Genomic DNA, 26,423 nt, shown 5'->3' with positions numbered 1-26,423 from the left:
AAACTGCTAAGTTTGCTCAAGAGAGGACATCACCATTTAAGCACAGTTGCTTGTAGCACATTAATTGGGAAGCTTGGTTTTAAAAGTCCCCATAAAACATTGCAAAAATCTCTGACCCATATTTTATTTTCACCTGATTCATATTTTATTTTTACTTATGCCTACAGTTGTGAAAATACAACCCCTCAACATTTTTAATGACAATATCCAAAGAAGGCCACAAGATGGAGATATTACTCCATTACCATTTTTATTTGTAGTTTTTGCATTTTTTCCACATTTCCTTCTCCCTATGTACTTCCTACTTTGTCACATCAGTGGTATTCTCAGGTATTGTCCCTGTCGCTAACATTTACTCTGGTTCCTCTCCCACTCTGCTTTAACTAGCTTTATTAAAGAAGTACTATATAATGAATACTTGTTTTTAATATTAAAAGAAGGCAAATTATTTTATTCTCAGTATTTTTCTACCTCTCTAAAATTAAGATAATCTTCATATATTGTTCTCATCTAGGTAAAAAATCTTTAAAAAATTTGCTACCCACAAAGTAATAAGCATTCCAAAAGTCGCTTACTAGAATACATTACTTTGTAAGGCTATAGATTTACTTCATGTTGATATTGCTCCAAACTTCTCTGCAACTCTTCTTTGAGAACAGTCCTTAAACTAGTTTATGAACCTTATATGAAATTTATATCCAGATCTCTTTTATCAGTCCAAACTATATTTACCCAAGCTTGTTAACCCAATTTAGTTACCAAATTTAGCTCCAAATCACTGTTACCTATAGCTGAAAATCAAATCCATCTTAAAAATGCACTATTAATGAGAATAATCTACCAAATATGCTGTAGGCTTTGAAGGTGATTCAAAATAAGAAGTTTCAACAATAGTTTTAGAGATGGCAATACTGTTGAAAACCTCTAACACTTTCCACAATAAATAATTTCAAGATCAAGCTAATTTAAGTTGAACCTCATATACTACTTCCAAAGACGTGATACAAAAAGTCACACATTGATTCTGTATAACTACTATAGAATTGTATAGCATGGTAAGCATTTGAACTTTATCAAATGTCTAAACCAAAATTCTTTAAACATAAGAAGTATATTTCCTACCATAGATAAAAGATCCATTAAAAAATACCATAAGATAGGATATAATCAACTACAAGTAAAATCACAATTTCCAACCATCCTACATTATACATACATGTTAACTTCCTTAAATCAAATTTAGAAACCAACTATTAACAAAAAACACCACTTAAAGTCAGAAAAGAACCTCAATACTAATCTTTTATCTGTTAACTAAAAGTGTGGTCATTGAAAATAACTAATAACGATATGCAATTTTTTTTAAAGATTTTATTTATTTATTTGACAGAGAGAGACACAGCGAGAGAGGGAACACAAGCAGGGGGAGTGGGAGAGGGAGAAGCAGGCCTCCCGCTGAGCAGGGAACCCGATGCGGGGCTCAATCCCAGGACCCTGAGATCATGACCCAAGCCAAAGGCAGTCGCTTAACCGACTGAGCCACCCAGGCGCCCCACATTTTTTTTTTAATTTCAAAAAGTCAGAGGCTTCTTAGTAATGTATAACTTCAGTTGGTCATGGGATAGCTTCCTTAACTTGACCTATTTTGATGTGGTATGAATAAAGTCCTCAAAAATTGACTAGAAATATGAAGTCTCTACCTTCCTTAGTAGGCATGTATATGGACCCTATGATTTCTATATGATCTGTTCAGACCTTCCCAGTAAATGACAATGATCTTTTTGGTCTTAAATGGTTTTGACTACTGCTCATTAGAGTCTCATGTAGCTTTTTAAAATTCTTGTGCCTTCTATAACCAGGAGTTGCATGTATTCCAGAACTTGTTTAACTGAAGAAATTATTCCCTCTTAGAATTCTAGTGTTGGCTCTCGTGGCATTTTAATATTGCTTCTTTTCCATTTTCCACTGTTTATACTATGACATTCCCTTTATTTAATACTTGATTTTAGACTCTTATCTTCAACAATTACTCTTCACCTTTAACAATTCAAATTCTATTAGCTGACTGTAGCTGCACAGAGCTTTATGCTTACTGCCTCCCTGGCACTAAAATGGGTGTCTTTCTAATAATGAAACATTGTTTTAAACACACATTCTCTCTAACCAGAAATGTAGAATGTGGCATACCCTTGCTTTTGCAATATGCTCAATTACATATGAGATTTCAGTTGGTGGATGACATTAATCAGAAACACTTACTAAATAAGTGAATGAATCCTAACCTTACTTGGGAATGAGACCCAGATTCTAGATTAAATTTCTAATTAAGTCCTAATGACACTCTTAAAAAAAAAAATTTTTTTTTTTAAAGATTTTATTTTATTTATTTGACAGAGAGACAGCTAGAGAGGGAACACAAGCAGGGAGAGTGGGAGAGGGAGAAGCAGGCTCCCGGCAGAGCAGAGAGCCCGATGCGGGGCTCGATCCCAGGACCCTGGGATCATGACCCGAGCCGAAGGCAGACGCCCAACGACTGAGCCACCCAGGTGCCCCTTCAAAAAAATTTTAAGTAAATATAAGTAAAAACCCAAAATATTTAGCTCTTAAAATAGAATACTGTGATGTTACTTAAAACACAGAAATCATTTCAGCTGGGCTTGAGAAAAGAATGGAAGACTTCAGGGAGACCCTTACACCACGAAGATAAAGGAGTTAAAAAACAATCAGTCAGAAATGAAAAGTGCAATAACTGGGATTGGAAACAGGCTTGATACAATGAACACAAGGCTGGAAGAATGAGAAGAACAAATAAGTGATACAGATGACAGAAAAATGGAAAATAATGAAGCTGAACAAAAAAGAGAAAGAAGAATTATGGAACACAAGATTAGACTTAGGGAACTCAGTGACTCCAACAAACATAGTAATACTGGTATCATTGGAGTCCCAGAAGAAGAGAGACAAAAGGAGGCAGAAAATTTATTTGAGGAAATAACAGCTGAAAAATTCCCTAATCTGGAGAAGGAAACAAATATCCAGATTCAGGAGGCACAGAGAACTCCCATCAAAATCAACAAAAGTGGGCCAGTACCAAGACATCTTGTAATTACATTTGCAAAATATAGTGATAAAGAAAAAAATCTTAAAAGGAGCAAAACAAAAGAAGTCCTTAACTTACAAGGGAAGACCCATAAGGCTAGCTGCAGATTTTGCAACAGAAACTTGGCAAGCCAGAAGGGAGCAGCATGATATACTCAAAGTGCTGAACAGGAAAAATATGGAGCCAAGAATACTCTATCCAGCAAGGCTATCATTCAGAATAGAAGGAAAGATAAATATTTTCCCAGACAAACAAAAACTAAAGGAGTTTGTGACCCCTAAACCAGCCCTGCAAGGAATATTAAAGGGGACTCTTGGAGTGCAAAGGAAAGACCCAAAGTGACAAAGAAAGGAATAGAGAAAATCTCCAGAAACAATGACAAAACAAGTAATAAAATGACACTAAATACATATCTATCAATAATTACTCTGAGGGCGCCTGGGTGGCTCCGTTGGTTAAGCGACTGCCTTCAGCTCAGGTCATGATCCTGGAGTCCCTGGATCGAGTCCCACATCGGGCTCCCTGCTCGGCGGGGAGTCTGCTTCTCCCTCTGACCCTCCCCCCTCTCATGTGTTCTCTCTCATTCTCTCTCTCTCAAATAAATAAATAAAATCTTAAAAAAATAATAATAATAATTACTCTGAATGTAAATGGACTAAACACTTCAATCAAAAGACACAGGGTGACAGAATGGATAAAAAAAAACAAGACCCATCTATATGCTGCCTATGAGAGACTCATTTTAGACCTAAAGACACCTGCAGACTGAAAGTGAGGGGATGGAGAAACATTTATCATGCAAATAGGTGTCAAAAGAAAGCCAGAGTAGCGATACTTGTGTCAGACAAACTAGACTTCAAAACAAAGATTGTAACAAGTGATGAAGAAGGGCACTGTATCATAATAAAGTGGACAATCCAACAAGAAGGTCTAATAATTGTAAATATTTATGCACCCAACATGGGAGCACCCAAATATATAAAACAATAACAAACATAAAGGAACTAAGAGACAATAATACAATTATAGTAGGGAACTTTAACACACCACTTACATCATCTGAACAGAAAATGAACAAGGAAACAATGGCTTTGAATGACACACTGGGGGATGCCTGGGTGGCTCAGTCGGTTAAGAATCTGCCTTCGGCTCAGGTCATGATCCCAGAGTCCTGGGATCAAGCCCGCATCAGGCTCCTTGCTCGGCAGGGAGCCTGCTTCTCCCTCTGCTGACGCTCCCCCTGCTCGTGCTTGTGCTCCTGCGCTCTCTCTCTCTCTCTCTCTCTTTCTGACAAATAAATAAATAAAATCTTTAAAAAAAATTAATGACACACTGGACCAGATGGACTTAACAGATATATTCAGAACATTCCATCCTAAAACAGCAGAACACACATTCTTTTCAAGTGCACATGGGGCATTCTCCAGAACAGATCACATTCTAGGTCACAAATCAGGCCTCAACAAGTACAAAAAGGATTGAGATCATACCATGCACATTTTCTGACCGCAACACTATGAAAAATGAAGTCAATCATAAGAAAAAATTTGGAAAGACCACAAATATATGGAGGTTAAACAACATCCTACTACTAAATAATGAATGGGTCAACCAGGAAATCAAAGAAGAAATAAAAAAAAAAAATACATGGAGACAAGTGAAAATGAAAACACATAAAATAAGAAAATCTCAAATAAAATAAAATGGGAGCACCCAAATAAATAAAACAATAAAATAAGAAAAATCTCAAATAAATAACCTAACTTTACACTTACACAAGCTAGAGAAAGAAGAACAAAGGAAGGCTAAAGTCAGCAGATGGAAGGAAATAATAAAGATTAGCACAGAAATAAATGACACAGAAACTAAAAAAAAAAAAAAAAAGAAACCCAATAGAACAGATCAATGAAAACAGGAGCTGGTTCTTTGAAAAAATTAATTGATAACATCCTGGCCAGACTTATCAAAAAGAAACTGTGGAAAGAGCCAAGATGTCCATGGACAGATGAATGGATAAAGAAGATGTGGTGTATATACACAATGGAATATTATGCAGCCATCAAAAGGAATGAGATCTTGCCATTTGCAACGATGGAACTGGAAGGTATTATGCTGAGCGAAATAAGTCAATCAGAGAAAGACATGTATCATATGACCTCACTGATATGAGGAATTCTTAATCTCAGGAAACAAACTGAGGGTTGCTGAAGTGGGGGGGGATGGGAGGGATGGGTTGGCTGGGTGATAGACATTGGGGAGGGTATGTGCTATGGTGAGCGCTGTGAATTATGCAAGACTGTTGAATCACAGATCTGTACCTCTGAAACAAATAATACATTATATGTTAAAAAAGAAGAAGAAGACAATAGCAGGAGGGGAAGAATGAAGGGGGAATCGGAGGGGGAGACGAACCATGAGAGACGATGGACTCTGAAAAACAAACTGAGGGTTCTAGAGGGGAGGGGGGTGGGAGGATGGGTTAGCCTGGTGATGGGTATTAAAGAGGGCACGCTCTGCATGGAGCACTGGGTGTTACACGCAAACAATGAATCATGGAACACTACATCAAAAACTAATGATGTAATGTATGGTGATTAACATAATTAAAAAAAAAAAGAAAAGGACCCAAATAAATAAAATCACAAATGAGAAGAAATAGCAACCAACACCACAGAAACACAATTATAAGAGAATATTATGAAAATCTATATGCCACCAAATTGGACAACCTGGAAGAAATGGATAAATTCCTAGAAACATATAAACACCCAAAACTGAAACAGGAAGAAATAGAAAACTTGAACAGATCAATAACCAGCAAAGAAACCAAGTCAGTAATCAAAAATCACTCAACAAACAAAAATCCAGGGCCAGATGGCTTTACAGGCAAATTTTACCAAATGTTTAAAGAAGAATTAATATCTATTCTCAAACTATTCCAAAACATAGAAAAGGAAGGAAAACTTCCAAATTCATTCTATGAGGCCAGCATTATCCTGATACCAAAACCAGGTAAAGACTCCATCAAAAAAGGAAACTATAGGCCAATATACCTAATGAACCTGAATGCAAAAATTCTCAATAAAATACTAGCAAACTGAATCCAACAGTACATTAAAAAAACTATTCACCATGATTGAGTGGGATTTATTCCTGGGCTGCAAGGGGGGTTCAATATTCTCAAATCAAGCAACATGATACACTACATTCATAAAAGAAAGGACAAGAACCATATGATCCTTTCAGTAGATGCAGAAAAGGCATCTGACAAGGTACAACATCCATTCATGATAAAAACCCTCAACAAAGTAAGGTAAGAGGGAACATACCTCAACATAATAAAGGCCATATACAAAATTCCCACAGCTAATATCATCTTCAATAGGGAGAGTTTTTCCTCTATGGTCAGGAACAAGACAAGGATGTCCACTCTCACCACTATTATTTAACATAGTATTGGAAGTTCTAGCCATAGCAAACAGACAGGAAAATAAATAAAAGGCATCCAAATGGGCAAGAAAGAAGTAGAATTTTCACTATTTGCAGATGACATGACTCTACATAGAAAACCCAAAAGACTCCACCAAAAAAATTGCTAGAACTGATACATGAATTCAATAAGGATACAAAATCAACATACAGAAATCGGTTCCATGTCTATACATCAATAATGAAGCAGCAGAAAGAAAAACCAAGGAATCAATCCCATTTACAACTGCACCAAAAACCGTAAGATACCTTGGACTAAACCCAACCAAAGAGGTGAAAGACCTATACTCTGAAAATTGTAAAACACTGATGAAAGAAACTGAAAATGACACAAAGAAATGGAAAGACATCCCATGCTCATGGATTGGAAGAACAAATATTGTTAAAATGTCTATACCACCCAAAGCAATCTATATATTTAATGTAATTCCTATCAAAATAACAACAGCATTTTTCACAAAGCTAGAACAAACAATCCTAAAATTTGTATGGAACCACGAAAAACCCTGAATAGCCAAAGCAAACTTGAAAAAGAAAAGCAAGGCTGGAGGCATCACAATTCCGTACTTCAAGTTATATTACAAAGCCGTAGTAATCAAGACAGTATGGTACTGGCACAAAAATAGACACATAGGTCAATGGAACAGAATAGAAAACCCAGAAATGAACCCACAACAATATGGGCAAATCTTCAACAAGGAAAGAATATCCACTACTTTCTTGACTTGAAAGAAATCATCTTTTTCTTGGTTTGCCCCCTGCTTCACTGGCTGTTCCTTCTCCATTTCCTTTGCTGGTTCTCCCCCATCTCTCTGACTCTTAAAGTTTGGAATGCCCATGGCTTACCTTCCAGACCTCTGTTTTTCTCTCTTACCTTTACTCTCCCTGGTGAACTTACCCAATTTTGTGGCTTCAAATTGCCTTCTAAGTGCCAACGACTCCCAAATTTATATCTACAGCTCAAACCTCTCCCCTTATAACTCCAGACTTACATAACCAACTCTCTATATGCCAGATCCACTTGAATGTTTAACATTAAATTTAGCATGACCCAAACCAAATTTCTGATTTTCCCCAAACCAGACCTGCTTCTATACTAGGCTTCTCCATCTCAGTAGTAGCAACTGCAATTAGACAAGTATTTAATTACTGAGGCCAAAAGCTTTAGAATTATCCTCAACTTTTTCCCCTTCATATCCCACATTCAAACAATCAGTAAAACTCTGTCAACTCTTTGTTCCAATTAAATCTAGAATTTGACCGGATCCACTCTACATTCTACATCACAATTATCCCACTAAGTAACTAATGACATACATACAGACCATCCTCAACACAATAATCATTCTGAAATTTAAGTCAAATCACGTACCTCTTCAGTCAACCCCCCAACATGGATCCCCAACTTACTTATTTGTAATAACCAAAGTCCATGACTCTGATCTCATCTCATGTTACTGTCCCCCTGGTTCACCCTGCTTTAGCCGTACTAGGTGCCTCACTATTCCTCCAACATTACGCAAGTTCTTGCCTCAAGGCCTTAGCATTTGCTGTTTGCCTCTCTTGAATGCTCTTCCCCAACTTGTCAACATGACTCACGCCCTTACTTCCTTCAGAAGCCTTTTCTGACCACCTGACATTTATATTTACTTGTTTGGTTGTTTCCAATTAATTCCCCCTACTAAAATGTGAGTTTCATGAGGCTAGGGGGTTTTGTTTTGTATACCAGCCAATTCCCAGTGCTTAAAATTTAGCAGGCACCAAATAAATTTCTGTTGAATTAACAACAAAACTGATGAGTGCAGAGAGCCAGGTTACAACTCTGAGTAACCTATCTACTTTGTCCTGGTCCCTCATGTCTGGTAAGTCACCAAAAGACTGATTGGCTATGGCCTGAAAATTACACATTAAGAACTAAAAAGAGGCTGCATTTGTCTCTACCAAATTTCTGGTCCCCTGAAAGTCTTTCAAGAAAGTTAAGGTTCAATATAATGTAAAGAAATTGTTCCAATCAGTGTCTCTGCTTAGGTAGGATAAAATTTCTTCTGGCATTCCTTCCAATTTCAACACTGCTAAGTAGAGAAACACAGATTAAAACAATTTTCAGGATCCTTCTTTTCAAATTCTATCTTGACATAGAATCTTCTCGATTATCTATGCTTCTTTATTTTCCCATCCTTGCTCATACAGTTAAGTACTCTGGTATTCATACTGCCTAATTAAGTCTGAAATTAAACTGCATGGAATTATAAAAGAAAATTTTATGAGGGTTCACATGCAAGCTAGATTATATAAACTAAATTTTAAACTACTGTTACTAAATTTCTGTATTCTTTTAAAAGACCTTAATTTTCCATGAGTAACTGGAAAGCATCTTGAAGATCTCTGGTCAGGTTATGTATTAAGAGTTTCCCTAGGGGCCCTGGGTGGCTCAGGAGGTTAAGCGTCTGCCTGCCTCCGGCTCAGGTCATGATCCCAGGGTCCTGGGATCGAGTCCCGCATCGGGCTCCCTGCTCAGCGGGGAGTCTGCTTCTCCCTCTCCCTCTGCCCCTCCCTGTGTTCTCTGTCTCTCTCAAATAAATAAATGAATAAATAAATAAATCTTAAAAAAACTCTCTCTAGGTAGAGTTTAATCATGATAAATTCTAAAAAGTATTCTTGATATTAAAGGTATTCTTAAAAGTCTTCAGAGTTATATTTTCACTAATGATTTTTACACATATTGTAGCATCATTCACTCTGAAAATGAGGTATATTCTGTCTCCATGAGAAGGAAGTGGCACCAGGTGAAGATAATGAATATAGACATATCATAATTGCATGTAAGAATCTTAAGTGTGACATGCTTACACTTTATAACTCTTACAAATATGAAATTGTTAAAATCATGGTGCCGGGGCAAAAGCAGTTTTATATTCCATCAGTTTTCACTGAATGTAAATTTCCATTTAGTGTTAAACTCAAGAGTTCATACAAATTTATGATAACCTATAGGCGGAAAATGTACATTTCATACCTAGTCATGAATGACATATCATATTCATATCTTGTCTAGGATGACAATTGTTGGTAAACCTTAATTTTTTTTTTTTTACCCACATAACTATTCGAAGCATTTTTTGAAGGGCTCAATCTGATCGTGCGAAATTCTAAGTCTTTGACCCCATAATCTTTAAATCAGTGAAATGCCATCTCCTTGGCAGTAGGTTTCAGATAGAGACTGGATAAAGAGCAACAAACGGACTTTACAAGTCAGCCTCAAGCTAAAAAAGGAGAGGAAAAGAAATGAAAACAAAAAGAAAGAAAACGATTGGGAGCTACTGGTTGGGCTTCTCTTCCTGTAGCACCCCAAGTGCCTCCGATGCCCAGAACACTTAATAAGCTCCTTCTCTTCTAATTCCAGGACCACCTCGGTGGAGCCTTCAAGATCCTCCAGATTTCAAAACTCTGATACGAACCCCTATCCAACAGGCTAAAAAGTCCAAAGTACAGTGCAAGAAAAACTTCTGCAACACAGACGCTGACGAAAACGCATTCCTATCTCCCGGGAAAGAAGAGGCAAGAAAGCAACTAAAATAGTAAGTGTAACCGGGTAGGTGAAAATTTAGGGGAGCCATGACTATTCTTTCCACATTCAGAGGGCAGGAAAGGAAAGGTGTAAAGGTCCACTCTTCCTTCTTCCTCCAACACAGCTGGGTGGAAGGATCTCCCCGAGAATGGCAGAGGTAAGAGAAGGTATCACCACCCCAGGCTGGTGGCACCGTCCAACCTGTCACTGAGACCGGAACTTGAGAAGAGGAGCACGGCGGTGAGGAGCGGGGGTAGGGGGACAAATTCTGCGGCTGGGGTTACAAAGAGCCCCCGGTGGGCCCGGGTGAGGAGGGCAGCCAGAGCCCAGGATGACCCAGTGCTGGCCGCGGTGCCCGGCTCCCTCGGAGGAAACAGGGTCAAAGCCCGCCCCACCCCCTCCTTTCTGCCCCGACCTGCACGTTTCTGCCCCGGAGTCGCCGAAGCAGGCGCAGCCCTCGCGCGGGCCGGCGGCCCCGCTTACCTGCTGCACCCCGAGGAACTGGTAGAAGTTGAGCTGCACCTCCTCCACCAAGTCAAATAACTCGAGGTCTCCGCTCTCCCAGCCGTGTGCCGGCCCTAGGGCCGCCAGTAGCAGCAGCAACAGCAGTGGCCGCGGCGGCGGCGGGAACGGCACTAGCCGACGCCAGCGGCGCCGAGGCAGCCGGGCCAGACGGGAGCAGGTAGCCGTCATCGCGCTGGGCTCGGAAAGGTCACTCGCCACGCTGTGCCGTCGGCCGAGACCGGGGACGTGGCGGGCAGCGTGGGCTGCGGGGACAGTGCCTGTCAGTCAGAAGCACGGGCAGCCGCACCGGAAGGCAAAGACCGCAGGAGCGGGCGAACGCCGTGGCGGGTGGGCGGGCGGGGCCGCAGCCGGCTCTCCCTTCCGCAGACCCTCACCCCCAGGCCTACAAACAGCTGTGAAGCCAGCGCCGGGCGCTGAGGTTGCGGAGGGGGAGAGGCTTCCCTCGCCTCAGCCTATCCCAGGCCTCGCTTCCGGTGACATCACGTCTCCTAGCAACCGCGGGAGGGTGGGCGGGGCCGGAAGTAGGGAGGCTGGGCGCCCCAGATCCGGGCCTCGGAGAAGTGCGTTTTTTGTCGCTCGCGCCCACTGAGAAGCTGTACGTTTATTTACACAGATTAAGACACATGGAATCACGTGTGTACCTGGAGCATCCCAAGTATAAATTTCCCTGGAAACGTCTACCTTCTTACTCTCCTAGCCCCATATTGAAAACAAGAGCTTATCTTGAGACTGATTTGATTATGGCTTCTCTTACATACATTTCATTATACTGTCAGCATAAAGATATAGGAGGAATTGAACCCACGGCCTGAAAGGGGGAATATCTAGTGAGTAGTCTGGAGTGTCCTTTATGACAGAGGTGAAGCAGAAATGGAATTCGGACCAACAAAAAATGTATACTTCTCAATAAGATTTATAGGCATAATACCATAAAATAGGCAGCTTGGTAGAATGAATAATGGTGACTCAATCATGGTCTTAAGGGAAGTGCAATTTATCCACCTTAGCCCATTTCCAATTGGGGTTCCTTTCCCAATTGAGATGTTTTTAAAAAGACATATAGGCTTAGAACCTCCTTTCTCTTTCCCACTAATGTCTTACCTCCTAGTTTTACATTGCTTCTGTTCAGTATGTTTTAATTTTTTCCTCTACCACTATTGCTTTCTCTTGCATAAACTTTATTTTCTTCTCAGGCTTCTCACACTTCTCCTCCCTGACTCCCTACTCTTGTCGAGGAAGTAGAAGGGAACATATGCTTGTATAACTCAGGGTGCTCGCCCAGTTTTGAAAATTTTATAGTAAGTATATATTATATTTGATAAAATCTTATAGTAAGTATATATTATATTTGATAAAGGTTAGAAAAACAGTATCTAGGAAGAATCTTAAGAAATCCTTTTGTTATTATAGAACTTAAAAATATTTTTAAATAGTCATGAATGCAAGAATACCTTGCTTTAAAATGTATATGCTTGAATTCATCACATTTTATTTATTTATTTATTTTTTTTTTAAAGATTTTATTTATTTATTTGACAGAGAGAGACATAGCGAGAGCAGGAACACAGGCAGGGGGAGTGGGAGAGGGAGAAGCAGGCTTCCCGCTGAGCAGGGAGCCCGATGCGGGGCTTGATCCCAGGACCCTGGGTTCATGACCTGAGCCGAAGGCAGACGCTCAACGACTGAGCCACCCAGGCGCCCGAATTCATCACATTTTAATTTGATCCTGAGGCTTACCTTTCAAGGATACAAGAGCAAGGGGTCTTTATCTGCTAGGGCTGCTACAACAAAATACTATAGACTAGGTAGCTTATAGAAAGAGAAAGGAGGGGCGCCTGGGTGGCTCAGTCGTTAAGCGTCTGCCTTCGGCTCAGGTCATGATCCCAGGGTCCTGGGATCGAGCTCAACATCAGGCTCCCTGCTCGGTGGAAAGCCTGCTTCTCCCTCTCCCACTCCCCCTGCTTGTGTTCCCTCTCTCACTGTGTCTTTCTCTGTCAAATAAATAAATAAAGTCTTAAAAAAAAAAAAAAAGATAGAGAAAGGAGGTTCTAAGCCTATATGTCTTTTTAAAAACATCTCAATTGGGAAAGGAACCCCAATTGGAAATGGGCTAAGGTGGATAAATTGCACTTCCCTTAAGACCATGATTGAGTCACCATTATTCATTCTACCAAGCTGCCTATTTTATGGTATTATGCCTATAAATCTTATTGAGAAGTATACATTTTTTGTTGGTCCGAATTCCATTTCTGCTTCACCTCTGTCATAAAGGACACTCCAGACTACTCACTAGATATTCCCCCTTTCAGGCCGTGGGTTCAATTCCTCCTATATCTTTATGCTGACAGTATAATGAAATGTATGTAAGAGAAGCCATAATCAAATCAGTCTCAAGATAAGCTCTTGTTTTCAATATGGGGCTAGGAGAGTAAGAAGGTAGACGTTTCCAGGGAAATTTATACTTGGGATGCTCCAGGTACACACGTGATTCCATGTGTCTTAATCTGTGTAAATAAACGTACAGCTTCTCAGTGGGCGTGAGCGACAAAAAACGCATTTCTCCGAGGCCTGGATCTGGTAGCTTAAACAACAGACATGTATTTCCCACAGTTCTGGAGGCTGGGAAGTCTGAAACCTGAGTGCCAGCATGGTAGGGTTCTGGTGAGAGCCCTCTTCCTGGTTGCAGACAGCTGCCTTCTTCTAGTACCCTTACAAGGCAGGACAGGGAGGGAGGAAGGGAGGGAGAGGGAGAAAGAGAGAGAAAGTGAGAGAGGTCTATGAAGATCTGTGTTTCCTTTTATAAGGGCACTAATCCCACAATGGGAGCTCCACCATGATGACCTAGTCTAAACCTAATTATCTCCCAAAGGCCCCATCTCCCAATACCATCACATTGGGGGTTAGGGCTTCAACACATGAATTATGGGGAAATACATTTAGTCCATAGCAAGGGGTATCACCTTTTCTGTGTATCCCCAGTACCAAGCACAATGGCCAGCACATGCTAGCATTCAATTAGTGAACCCAACACTGTGAAAATCTCCCACCATTTCTCCCAGTACAATTTTTTTAGCTTGCTTTTTGGCATGTCATTTTTCTTAAGGTGAAACGCATCTTCCCCAAATATCTCATTTAACTTAGTGTTTATTCAATGAGTAAAACATTTAAATAAGATGAAAGTAATCATCTTTTTTTTATGTTATGTTAATCACCATACATTACATCATTAGTTTTTGATGTAGTGTTCCATGATTCATTGTTTGTGCATAACACCCAGTGCTCCATGCAGAGCATGCCCTCTTTAATACCCATCACCAGGCTAACCCATCCCCCCACCCCTCCCCTTTAGAACCCTCAGTTTGTTTTTCAGAGTCCATAGTCTCTCATGGTTCGTCTCCCCCTCTGAATTCCCATCCCTTCATTTTTCCCTTCCTGCTCTCTTCTTTTTTTTAACATATAATGTATTGTTTCAGAGGTACAGATCTGTGATTCAACAGTCTTACACAATTCACAGCACTCACCATAGTACATACCCTTCCCAATGTCCATCACCCAGCCACCCCATCCCTCCCACCCCCCACCACTCCAGCAACCCTCAGTTTGTTTCCTGAGATTAAGAATTCCTCATATCAGTGAGGTCATATGATACATGTCTTTCTCTGATTGACTTATTTTGCTCAGCATAATACCCTCCAGTTCCATCCACATCATTGCAAATGGCAAGATTTCATTCTTTTTGATGGCTGCATAATGTTCCATTGTGTGTGTGTGTGTGTGTGTGTGTATATATATATATATATATATATATATATATATATATATACATACCACATCTTCTTTATCCATTCATTTGTCGATGGACATCCTGGCTCTTTCCATTGTTTGGCTATTGTGGACATTGCTGCTATAAACATCGGGGTGCACATACCCCTTTGGATCCCTACCTTTGTATCTTTGGGGTAAATACCCAGTAGAGCAATTGCTGGGTCATATGGTAGCTCTATTTTCAGCTTTTTGAGGAACCTCCATACTGTTTTCCAGAGTGGCTGCACTAGCTTGCATTCCCACCAAGTGAAGGCAGTAACTTTAAAGATTAAACATTTGTAGGCTTAAATGTCTTAGGAAGACAGAAAATTCATGAGTTGAATGTTCAACATAAGGGGGTACATAAATAACCACAAAGTAAACCCAGAGTGAGGGTCTCAATGACACCTAATTGTTTTCAATATGGCATTCATGCAAGTGAGTGGGGTGCATATTAGTTCATATACAAATAATTTTTAAAAATTTCGTTAGTTTGTAGGTTCTGGTGTTGACAAGGTTCAAGATATAACCATGATAGTGTGTGGCTAAGCTGTCTTGTGTGTGTGTGTGTGTGTGTGTGTGTGTGTGTGTGGCTAAGATGTCTTATAAGAATTTGCCATTGGCAATGAGGAAAGCAGAGAGGATCTAGGTTGTTGGATGGGTCTTCCACATAGAGGTTATGTGATGATCTTATTATAGATGAACTTGAACATCATAATGACCCCTACTTTCTGGGAGTGATTGTGAAAGAGCGCTGGTAATTTCATAGACCAGTAGGACTCAAAGAGGTTCAAAGAAGCCATCTGTAGGCACCTGGGTGGCTCAGTCGGTTAAGCGTCTGCCTTTGGCTCAGGTCATGATCCCAGGGTCATGGAATCGAGCCCCGCATTGGGGTTTCTGCTCAGCAGGTACTTGTGCTCTCTCTCTCTCCATCAAATGATAGATAAAATCTTAAAAAAAAAATAAAGAAGCCATCATTCCTCACTTTGGGTAAGATCAGACTTAACTATACCAACAGAATTGAATACAATACCTATTATAGTAAAAATCCAAACCTCTTCTAAAATTGCCATTTAGTGGTTAGGCCTATTCATCCTATGATTTAGAAATGTCTGGCTCTCATTAAATCTTGAAATTTTCTCTTTTGCTCCATTGTAACTATTTCTCAAATATAGGACCTAAAGTTCTAAGATAAAGATGTTCTTTAATGGAACATTATCACTCAGTAATTTTATTTATCCAAACACCATTCACAAACTTATACTGAACTGACAAAGTTTAGGAAAATATTATTTGGGGGAAGCACCCCTTTGGAAAGTAGTTTCTTCGTTATTGCAGTATTCAATTTTAATCATTTGTAAGGTCCTCATAAATACAGATTTCTTCATGTTGTAAATAATAAATATATTTCTAACATGTTGACACATGGTTTTCATTTCTCATAGTGTATAAGAGCACAGATTCTAGAGCCAGTCTGATTAAATTTGAATCCTGGCTCTACCACCCGGATCTCCTTTTGACTGAGCCCTATCCTTCAGCTTCTTCATCTGTAAAAAAGAGAATAATACTTCCAAAATCATAAGGTCCTTGTGGGAATTCAGTGAGATAGTGCCTGATATATAGTAGTTACAATTTAAATGTTACTATTATTTTATGGGAAGTCTCCATCTACCTTGTATTAAAGGTTCCAAAATAAATCTTATCTTATCTATTCTTAAATGTTTAAATGTAATCTTTAGGGGTGCCTGGGTGGCTCAGTTGGTTGAGTGTTGACTCTTGGATTTGGCTGAGGTCGTGATCTCGGGGTTGTGAGATCAAGCCCCGTGTTGAGCTCTGAGCTCAGTGCTGAGTCTGCTTGTCCCTCTCTGTCCCCCTCTGCCCCTCTCTTCATGCACTGTCTCTCTCAAATAAATAAATAAATAAATAAATAAATAAATAAAATCTTTAAAAAAATGTTATCTTTAAGTCATTTGTCACTAAACTTAGGCGGTGATTGCCCACTTCACCAGAAGTTTATCCAATCACTGGCTTGCCCAAGATGGTGGGAGACTGTCTTTACAAAATAATGACTGGTTCTCAAAGCCAGTTTAATTTTTTTGTTCCAACTCTATAAAACGTTATTCACGATTTTGGGGCTAAATCCGGCTTAGGGTTGTACAATAGATACCTAATTAAAAGCATGTGACCCTGTCGAACAAAAGGAAGGGGAAATATTCACATTCAATGATTTAGTCACTAAATAGTCACCGGTCATTGTCTTACCCTGAAGTAGCCTTGTATTTTCAGATAATGAGGTTTTCCACTTTACATAGACTTCAACATGTCACAACACAATCCCTGTTAAAATTTCTTTCTTCTCTCACCTTCTACAATTTGAAGATTATCACTGATTTTTTCAAAGGTTTCCAGTAACTCACTTGAATCACTTCTTATAATTTGAAAACGAGTTTTTCTCCTTTTTCCTTTAGCCAACCAAGGAGGAAATAAATTCTCTCCTACTGACTCCTCAATTCAGCTGCAGCACAGCCATCATTGTATTTTCCTCATATACAAAGGCTCCAATTAGTGTGCAAAAGAAAATTTTAACAGACCCCTTCATCATCTACTCTTTCAGGCTGAACAGCCTGGTTTTGGCATTCTGCCACAGAGTCCTAATATTGTTTGTGATGCCAAATTGGAATACAAAGGAAAAAACAGTACAAAGTTGCTGTTCACCTCAGTCAACAGGCCACAACTAAGGCATTAGTTTACCCATAGAAATTCCATGCCTCAGAAATGCCTATTATTTAATTTATGAAGAGGAGGCAGAATTTTAAAATAATACTGAATTAGCAATATGTTCAACATGGAAACAAATAGAGATAGATTAAGGAAAACTTAGCTCCCAATGGTAGGCTATGGGAAATTTAAATTCTTTTACCACGCCTATGGCTCAGCTTCATCTCTCCCTACTTCCAATATATAATTCTCTATTATTTTACCCACCACAGAAAGATTCCTAGTGCCAAGACCCCATAATTAGACTCGTTTAACTTTTAAAAACTTGAATAATAATAATTTCACCACCAGGGGGCAAAGAACAGTTTTACAGGCAAAGGTTATTTTTAACATTCTAAAGAAATTACCTGCATGAACATAGTTTCTGTTACTGTTGTTAGGATTTCAGTAGCTTCAAATTAAGAGATACAGATTCTAACCGAAATTTATAAATTTGAGAAGAATTGTGTTTATAAAAGAGGAAATGGTACAAGTTGCCAATAACCAGGTACCCATTCGCTTACTATCATTTTTTGTGGCAGAAATTTCTGCTTCCCCTTTCCCTCTCCTTTCATACACTTGCACATGAGGAAGAGAAATAGAAATTGAACTTCTGAAATATTGATCTAACCTTGTCTATGCTGGCCTTTAAATTGTGTTTAGCGCATGCTATTTTTTTTTAAATTTATATTTGAGAGAGAGAGAGAGAGACTGTGTGAGCACAAGTGGGGGGAGGGTGTGCAGAGGGAGAGGGGAAAGCAGGCTCCCCTCTGAGCAGGGAGCCTGAGGTGGGGCTCCATCCCAGGACCCTGGGATCAACCCGAGCCCAAGGCAGACTTTTAACCAACTGAGCCACCCAGGCGCCCCAGCACATGCTATCTTTTAACCAATGGTTTCCTAAGCATGTCTTTTGGCTCTGCTTTTTTGTTAACTTAGTGTGATTAATTGTACTCAGGTTTTTACCTCCGTCTAAAATCGGGTTTATTGACTTTTATTTTAATACTTTGCCATTTGTTAATTTTATAACTGTGAAATGATATTAATAATTGATAAGCACATCAATTGAAATGATCTCTTTTGAGAACTTGGTATCACTGCACTTACTTGGTGAATACCAAAGCTGTGGCTAACTAACAGACAATAACAAAATCACCAATACAGTAAATTATTGGTAAGAGGTAGAAAATGTGGCCCAATATGCATAAATCCTGTGTTCTGAAGTTTCAGGATATTTGATTATTTCTGACTTGCAACTTGGTAAAAATTGGGGTAATGGAAGCAAAACTGAGAATTTTGAAATCAAGGTATCTGTGGTATGGGAAAAAACCACATTTTATTTCTCTTGGCTTGTTTTCTCTGCCCTCTTCCTGCTCCTAAGTACCTGCTGAGACCACATTTCCCTGAATCAATTATAATGATGCCACTATTTCAAATTAGGCCTGGAGTAGAATGAAGACACTGCAGTGGTCTGGCAAGATCTGCTACTTTCCCTTCCCTCAGTTGCTCACCCTACGCCTGGTCCTTATCTGCACTGTCAGCCCTTACCACCAGGGCTGTCTCCAGGGGGTGCAGAATTGGACCAGACACCACCGTGGGTTCACCTAAAGAACATTTTTGTCCAGATGAAACCATATTGAAATAAATACTGAAAGCAAACTGAAGGAGAAAGAGAAGTTGCAAGAAGTCCGCATTAAGGGTCTATTTAGAGACACACTAAAGAATATTCTGTGATCCAGCCCTTTTATATTAGTGATCAAGGGACATTTGGAGATAAAGTGTTCTTTTTACTGTTGTCGATTTGCTTTTTTATTTTTAACTTGTTTTACTGTGAATTGACAAAATCAGCTCCTCTTTCTCACTGAGTGTCCTCCATCTGTGCCCAGCAACTAACTGCTCAAAGGCTAAGGTTTTTACTCTGATATATTACAACCTGTGTTAGACACCGTGGTGCATCTCTTCAAACCCTCTCCAACTCACACTAACCTCAGCCAAGTGACCAGTCTCACACTGGCTTCAACCAGCCTCCCGTGGTTGTGTTCTGACAGCACCTGGCCTTGGGCCAAATTTTCTGATCTTTTTTTTTAATGGCAAGTGTTTGTCCATAGTATGCTATCTAGCACTTCCTAAAAATATTTTAAAACACATACAGAATCTCTTAAAGGTAAAAGCAATACTTTAACAATGACCAAGAAAGGAGCTCAGACTACAAAAGAAGCATGGAAATGGGGGTTTGGAAATTTTACCATCATTATACAAATATTATTTTTTTCTTTTGCCAAAAATTATTTGTATCGCTAATTCAAATTAACTTATCTAAATTCTTAACAACTCATTTTAAATCTTCCAAATGAAAATTTTCAATGGACTTAAAATCCATTTGTTAAAAATATAAAAACCCTTCGCTTTTTGATTTGTTTGTAAGAACAATTATTTTGACATCAGCAAGGATAGAAAATTGCTAATCTAAATTTTAGCAAAAACCTTTGCATAATTGCTGAATGGAATTGCAAAACAAGTTATGACTTAGTAGCAGAACCAACTATATACTTCATTTTGGGGACCTATGTCTCTTTGTAAGGAATATGCTCACTTATGATATCCATTAAAATTAAGCATCTACATAAATTGAAATTAGAATCAGACCTTCATTTTATTGCAAAATGTTAAACCAGCTTTCAACACATTGTTGTACATTGTATTTCTCTCAATAAGTAGATAGTAATAATATTCTTCAGTTGGGGGGAAAATCTTGGTACAATACATACTTCATGCTACAATAATTTGAAGGTTGATTATTAAAATGTTTTATCCATTGCTTAGTTTTCTTTCATGATATTTATTTATTCTTTTTTTTTTAATGAGCTTTCCATTTTATTAGCAACGCATTCTAAGAACAGTCGAGAAGCCGTGCTTGTGGATGCGATGGGTCACATTACCGGTTCCACAAAGATCTTCCAGAGCTCCAGCGGCTGGATGCGCTCCTAGACAAGGAGCTGTGGGAAGGAGGCCTCCACCGGCTCCACCGCGAAGCGCAGCCGGCCGGCCGCAAGCCTCTCCAGCCGCTGCAGCCAGGAGCGAAGTGTCGTAGGCTTCACACGTGACGTCCCGGTGTCTGAGCGTGAAGTTCAGCCTCTTCTCCACAGACAGAATGGCCGTGCAGGCGTTTTTCAGTTTGTGAATGAGGCGGGACAGCGTTTTAAACAGAGCGTCGGTTAGGTCATCGTCGTAGACCACTTGGGCCGCGAGCAGGATGGTGGTGTTGGCTGTACAGGTCAGAGACGTCCTCCTGCGACCCGCTGAAGGGGACCTCCGGGTCTGCGCACAGGTCGTCTTTGAGCCAGTCCAGTTCTTTGACCTTAACTACACCACCTCCAGCAGCAGTCAGGTGGCCGCTGAGGACATTGTTTCGCTGGCACATGGCCAAGACATCTGTGCAGTGAACGGTACGCGCCACGGTGGCTGCCATGATGCTGGCCAGCCCCGTGCCCGCCCCGAGCTCCAGCACGGTGCGCCCCTGGAAGAGGTCCCATTGGAACGGGATGTAGTCAGCCAGGAGCAGGGCACCCCGCCACACCTGCTTGCCAACATCCTCCAGGGGGGTGGCCATGGTGTGTTCTATTCTGATGATATCCTGGGGGCTGCTCTCTCGTGCTTCGTTGGCCAGGGGGTCGTCTTCCTCCTGCGTTATAATTGTGGGCTGTACCTTGTCTCTCGGGGGCCCCGCTGGCCCGGGGTCTGAAGCCGCCCGTGGTCTCCTCTCGACGTCCAAATCTCTGTCCTCGTCCAGCCGAGTTCCCACCCCCTCCTGGCTGGTGGCGTCACTCCTGCAGCCACTCCCCAGAGGGGGTCTGGCACTGCCCGGCCCAGAGGGAGACATTTCCTCTGCAGGACCCATGGCATGACGGCCACCCTCAACCCCTGAGTCTGTCTGAGAGTCTAGGTTCCACAGAAGCTTGAACTGGGACAGGAAAACGGGCTGCCCCATGCCATTCAGCCACACCATGAGGTGCCTGTGGTTCGGGTGTAGAGGTGGACATCTGAGAGCACAGTGTCACTTTTGAAGGTGACCTCATCCATAGCTGGGGTGGGGGCCAGCCACCATGGCCGGGTTCCTCGTGAATCGTGGGACAGCAGCACCTGCCACGGGCTGCAGGATGGAGTCCAGCCGAGTCCTATTTATTCATTTTTGATTGAAAAGTCTCATGGCAGGAGGGGAAGAATGAAGGGGGGGAAATTGGAGGGGGAGACGAACCATGAGAGACGATGGACTCTGAAAAACAAACTGAGGGTTCTAGAGGGGAGGGGGGTGGGAGGATGGGTTAGCCTGGTGATGGGTATTAAAGAGGGCACGTTCTGCATGGAGCACTGGGTGTTATACGCAAACAGTGAATCATGGAACACTACATCAAAAACTAATGATATAATGTATGGTGATTAACATAACATAATAATAATTAAAAAAGAAGTCTATAAAAAAAAAGAAAAGTCTCATGATTTCCCATGATACTTAGAACACATTTCTGGTTTTTAAAGTCCTTCATAGTCTGGCCCGTGTGCAGCCTCACCTCATACCATCATCCTCCCTCTCACCACACGGGTCTTCCTTCAGAGCACACCAAGCTCATCCCATCATAGGGCCTTCGCACTCCCCTTGCTCTTCTTCCAGATCTTCATATGGCTGGTTTCTTCCCTCCATTCAGTTCTGCACTGAAATTTGACCACCTTTGATAGGCTTATTTCAATCTCCTAAGCTAAAAAGGCATCCAGTTGACCTAAAAGGTGACCCAGTTGCTCTCTTTCAAATCACCACCCTATTTAATTTTCTGCCTAGCACTTACCACTCTTAGTTGTTTCCTTGTTTATTCATTATTTGTTTATTATATGACTCTACTCACTAAAATGCAGGCTCCATGAGAGCAGAACTTTGTCTCTCTTGTTCATTTCTCCAAAAAGTGCATAGCCCATATTAGGCTTTCAATAAATATTGTTGAATTTTAAAAGAAAAACACCTTTCCTTTTCTAATGATATTATGGATCAGATTCATAAGACAAAACAATTAAGTAAACTGGAAAATTGTCCACGTTCGAACCATAGAAGAGTATCCAGCTCTCAGGGTAAGCTGCCACTTCTATTACATGCTTCGTGTTTCATCATGTAGAACCAAGTGGTTCATGGTGGAGGATGTGATGAATTGACCTACATGCTGTATCAATACAAATCATTGGTTGCATTATTTGCTTGTGTAACAAGTCTGAGGTAAGTGACTCCTCAGGCATACCATTTGTAGTTACACTTATTCATTTTGATTACTATATAGTAAACTATCTGTGACGTTTATTTATTTTTTTTAAGATTCATTTATTGATTTGAAAGAGAGAGAGCACAAGCAGGAAGGGCAGAGGGAGAAGGAGAGAGAATCAGACTCCACACTGACCACGAAGATCGATGCGGGGTTCTCTCTCAACCCTAAGATCATGACCTGAGCCGAAACGAAACCAAGCGTCAGATGCTTAACCTACTGAGCCACCCAGGTGCCCCTAAACTATACATGATTTTTAAAAACAAATCAGATTGTAATGTGGTGCCAAAATGATGACTATGTCCAAAAGTTCTTTGGTTACATAAAAATCCTCATTTACCTCTTGAATAATTCAAATGCAGCTGAGAGGTACGGTTTTACTTATGTTCTCCTCAGTTGCAGTAGGACATGCCACAGATAATTCAAATTTTTTCAAGCTTTTTCCTGTAAGTTCTAAGCCACGTTTTCAACATACAGAGCAACAGTATTTCCAGGAAGACTGAGATATGCAAATACTACAGTAATTTTATACACTTACTATAAAAGACTTTGAAGCCCAACCAATGCTTTCATTTAGTACAGGACTGTATTTCACAGAAACATCACTGCTTTCATTTATATTCAAAGCAATGGGTGTTGATATTTTAGTTAATGTTACCCTTCATTAGTTTTTCATTACCTATCTTTTCCATGTAGGATCACAGTGATAGTTAAGGCTTGTTTCATAAGGTCTCAAGCTGTACACCTTTGACACAAAAACACAGTTTTAAGCACATGGGAATATTCTCGTTTCCAGAGAGAATAATGCTTGTTCACAATTAAAAAAAAATTAAAGTCTTCACAGTAGCGTTGCCAGATCTATCAAATAAAAATACAAGATACCTAATTAAATTTGAGTGTCACATAAACAACAAATATTGCATGGGACATACTTAAACTAAAAAATTACCTATTGTTTATCTGGCATTCAAATTTAATTGGGTATCTTATCTGGCAACCCTGGCCGGTTATTTATTTTTCTACTCTTTATAGAGACATTGGTTGAAATACACTCAGATGATCTTCTAGGAAGTAGTGATGTCTTCATTACTTTCTTGTTGGCTATTTTAAAATGTCAGCTGTTTTAAAATCAAAGTGGGAAAAGAGCTGAAAAAAACACATAAAATAAATGAAACATCAGTTCTCAAGATACTGGAAATGAGGCAATGAAGAATTTCATTATGTCAACAATTAAAAGGTAAATATTGCCTAAGCATTTACTATATAGAAGGCATCGTATTATGACTTGCCACAATCATGAGAGAAGGAAAAATAAGAAAAAGACAAGCTCTCAGCCCTTGGAGAATTTATAATTTGATAAGGAAGATAATATGGATACATATAAAAAGATGACAAACAGCATAAAGCAGTAGATGGTAAGTGCCAAAGAAGTAATATAGACAAGAGGAGTCAGGACATCAGTTCCATCTGTGTCTTTGGCCTCAAAGGGCGAGAGGAAGAGAAAGAGAAAGTTTCACTAAGTGCTTTATACTCACTGTCCTGTTTAAGCCTCCCACTATGATCTGAATGTTTGTGTCTGCGCCAAATTCACATGCTGGAACCATAATGCCCATGTCACAGTGTTAAAAGATGAGGCTGTTCCACTCTGGAAAACAGTATGGAGGTTCTTCAAAAAGTTGAAAATAGAGCTACCATACGATCCAGCAATTGCACTACTGGGTATTTACCCCAAAGATACAAATGTAGGGATCCGAAGGGGTACGTGCACCCCAATGTTTATAGCAGCAATGTCCACAATAGTCAAACTGTGGAAAGAGCCAAGATGTCCATCGACAGATGAATGGATAAAGAAGATGTGGTATATATACACAATGGAATATTATGCAGCCATCAAAAAGAATAAAATCTTGCCATTTGCAACGACATGGATGGAACTGGAGGGTATTATGCTGAGCGAAATAAGTCAATCAGAGAAAGACATGTATATATGACCTCACTGATATGAGGAATTCTTAATCTCAGGAAACAAACTGAGGGTTGCTGGAGTGGTGGGGGGTGGGAGGGATGGGGTGGCTGGGTGACAGACATTGGGGAGGGTATGTGCTATGGTGAGTGCTGTGAATTGTGCAAGACTGTTGAATCACAGATCTGTACCTCTGAAGCAAATAATACATTATATGTTAAAAAAAAGGAAGAAGAAGAAGATAGCAGGAGGGGAAGAATGAAGGGGGAGAAATCGGAGGGGGAGATGAACCATGAGAGACGATGGACTCTGAAAAACAAACTGAGGGTTCTAGAGGGGAGGGGGGTGGGAGGATGGGTTAGCCTGGTGATGGGTATTAAAGAGGGCACGTTCTGCATGGAGCATTGGGTGTTGTGCACAAACAATGAATCATGGAACACTTCATCAAAAACTAATGATGTAATGTATGGTGATTAACATAACATAATAAAAAAATAGAGAAAAAAAGATGAGGCTGTTGGGAGGTGATTAAGTCATGAGGGCAAAGTCCTCATGGATGGGTTAGTGCTCTTATAAAAATGATCGCTGGCCCCTTCCATCATGTGAAGAACCAGTGAGAAGGTGCCGACTATGGACCAGGAAGAGTGTCTTCACCAAAATGTGACCATGCCAGGACCTTGATCTTGGACTTCCCAGACTCCAGATCTGTGAGCCATAACTTTCTCTTGTTTGTAAGACACCCAGTCTGTGGTATTTTGTTATAGCAGCCCAAATGGGTTAAGACACCTCCCACCACTTTATGGCATAGATATTATTATCATCACCAGTTCCCAGCTGAAAAAGTGAGACTGAAGGGGTCTACATATGCTTATGGTTACACAGCTAGTAAGCAGTATATCCGCTTCCATCTCAGGTGCTCTTGACCCTTTTAACTACCAGTACCACCTCTGAGAAGATGAGAGAGAAGCCTGGGACCTCTGCTGTTATATGGAACCCCTAGAGGTTTGAGTGGGATAGCGAGAATAAAAGAACTGTTTTAGATAACAAGTGCTTCATGCATTGCCCCAGACAGTGTGGATGCAAATACTCATTCAATCACACTGGATTACAGTGAGACTAATGAAAGTGTGAAATAGCAGAAACACTGTGAAATCAAAACAAACTGAAATGAGTTGGTGGCTATTTGCATGCAGACAATGAGAGAGCAAGAGAGAAAAGGAAGAATCAAAGATAACTGCAAGCCCAAGATTTCACTAACAAACAAACCAAAATCAGTTAAACTAATAAATGAATTCAGCTAAGTTGCAGGATATAAAATTATCCCACAAAAATCAGTTGTGTTTCTCTACAGTAACAAGAACAACCTGAAGAAGAAATTTCGAAAACAATTTCTTTAAGATTTTATTTATTTATCTGAGAGAGAGAGAGTGAGAGAGAGAAAGAGAGAGAGAGATCACGAGCGGGGGAGGGGGGGAGGGCAGGAGGAGAAGCGGACTCTCCGCTGAGCAGGGAGCCCAAAGCAGGACTAGGTCCCAGAACCCTGGGATCATGACCTGAGCTGAAGGCAGATGTTTAACCGACTGAGCCACCCAGGTGCTCCAAAAACAATTTCATTTTCAACAGCATCAAAAAATAAAATATTTAGGAATAAGTTTAACTAAGCAGGCGAAAGATTTGTTCATTGAAACTACAAAACTTTGCTAAAAGAAGTTAAATAGGACATTAATAAATGGAAAGCCTGGTTTCATGAATCGGAAAACTTAATATTGTGAAGATGTCAATACTACCCAGGTGGTCTACAGATTCAATGCAATCCCTATCAACATACCAAGGTTTTGTATTTTTTTTTGTTTTTTTATTTGAAAAAAATTTTTTTAAAAATCCATCCTAAAATTAATATGGAATCTCAAGGGACTC

At 40.2% G+C, this 26,423-nt stretch overlaps 1 protein-coding gene and 1 pseudogene across 2 annotated transcripts in view; both read right to left on the bottom strand.

Annotated features, from left to right (window-relative positions):
- The window catches only part of DNAJC1 (DnaJ heat shock protein family (Hsp40) member C1), a 226,858-nt gene extending 215,757 nt beyond the window's left edge, over positions 1-11,101 (bottom strand). The window contains exon 1 of one of the 2 annotated variants that reach the window (XR_010411688.1): positions 10,641-11,101. Coding sequence is in view for 1 of the 2 variants with exons in the window: in XM_064591985.1 (XP_064448055.1) it covers positions 10,641-10,850 (210 nt within the window). In the remaining variant the exon portion in view is untranslated. The remainder of the gene's footprint in view (positions 1-10,640) is intronic. The other variant, XM_064591985.1, reaches the window with a different exon arrangement.
- An 8,788-nt stretch (positions 11,102-19,889) lies between these two features.
- Positions 19,890-22,208, bottom strand: LOC123841989 (methyltransferase-like protein 22; annotated as a pseudogene).
- Positions 22,209-26,423: the final 4,215 nt, after the last annotated feature.

This window comes from Mirounga angustirostris, unplaced genomic scaffold, assembly GCF_029215605.1.
Source record: "Mirounga angustirostris isolate CCGP_5_RB_7025 unplaced genomic scaffold, mMirAng1.0.hap1 SCAF_5, whole genome shotgun sequence".
Taxonomy (NCBI): domain Eukaryota; kingdom Metazoa; phylum Chordata; class Mammalia; order Carnivora; family Phocidae; genus Mirounga; species Mirounga angustirostris.
The sequence above is the reverse complement of the archived record's forward strand: the minus strand, read 5'-3'. Positions and strand labels throughout refer to the sequence as shown.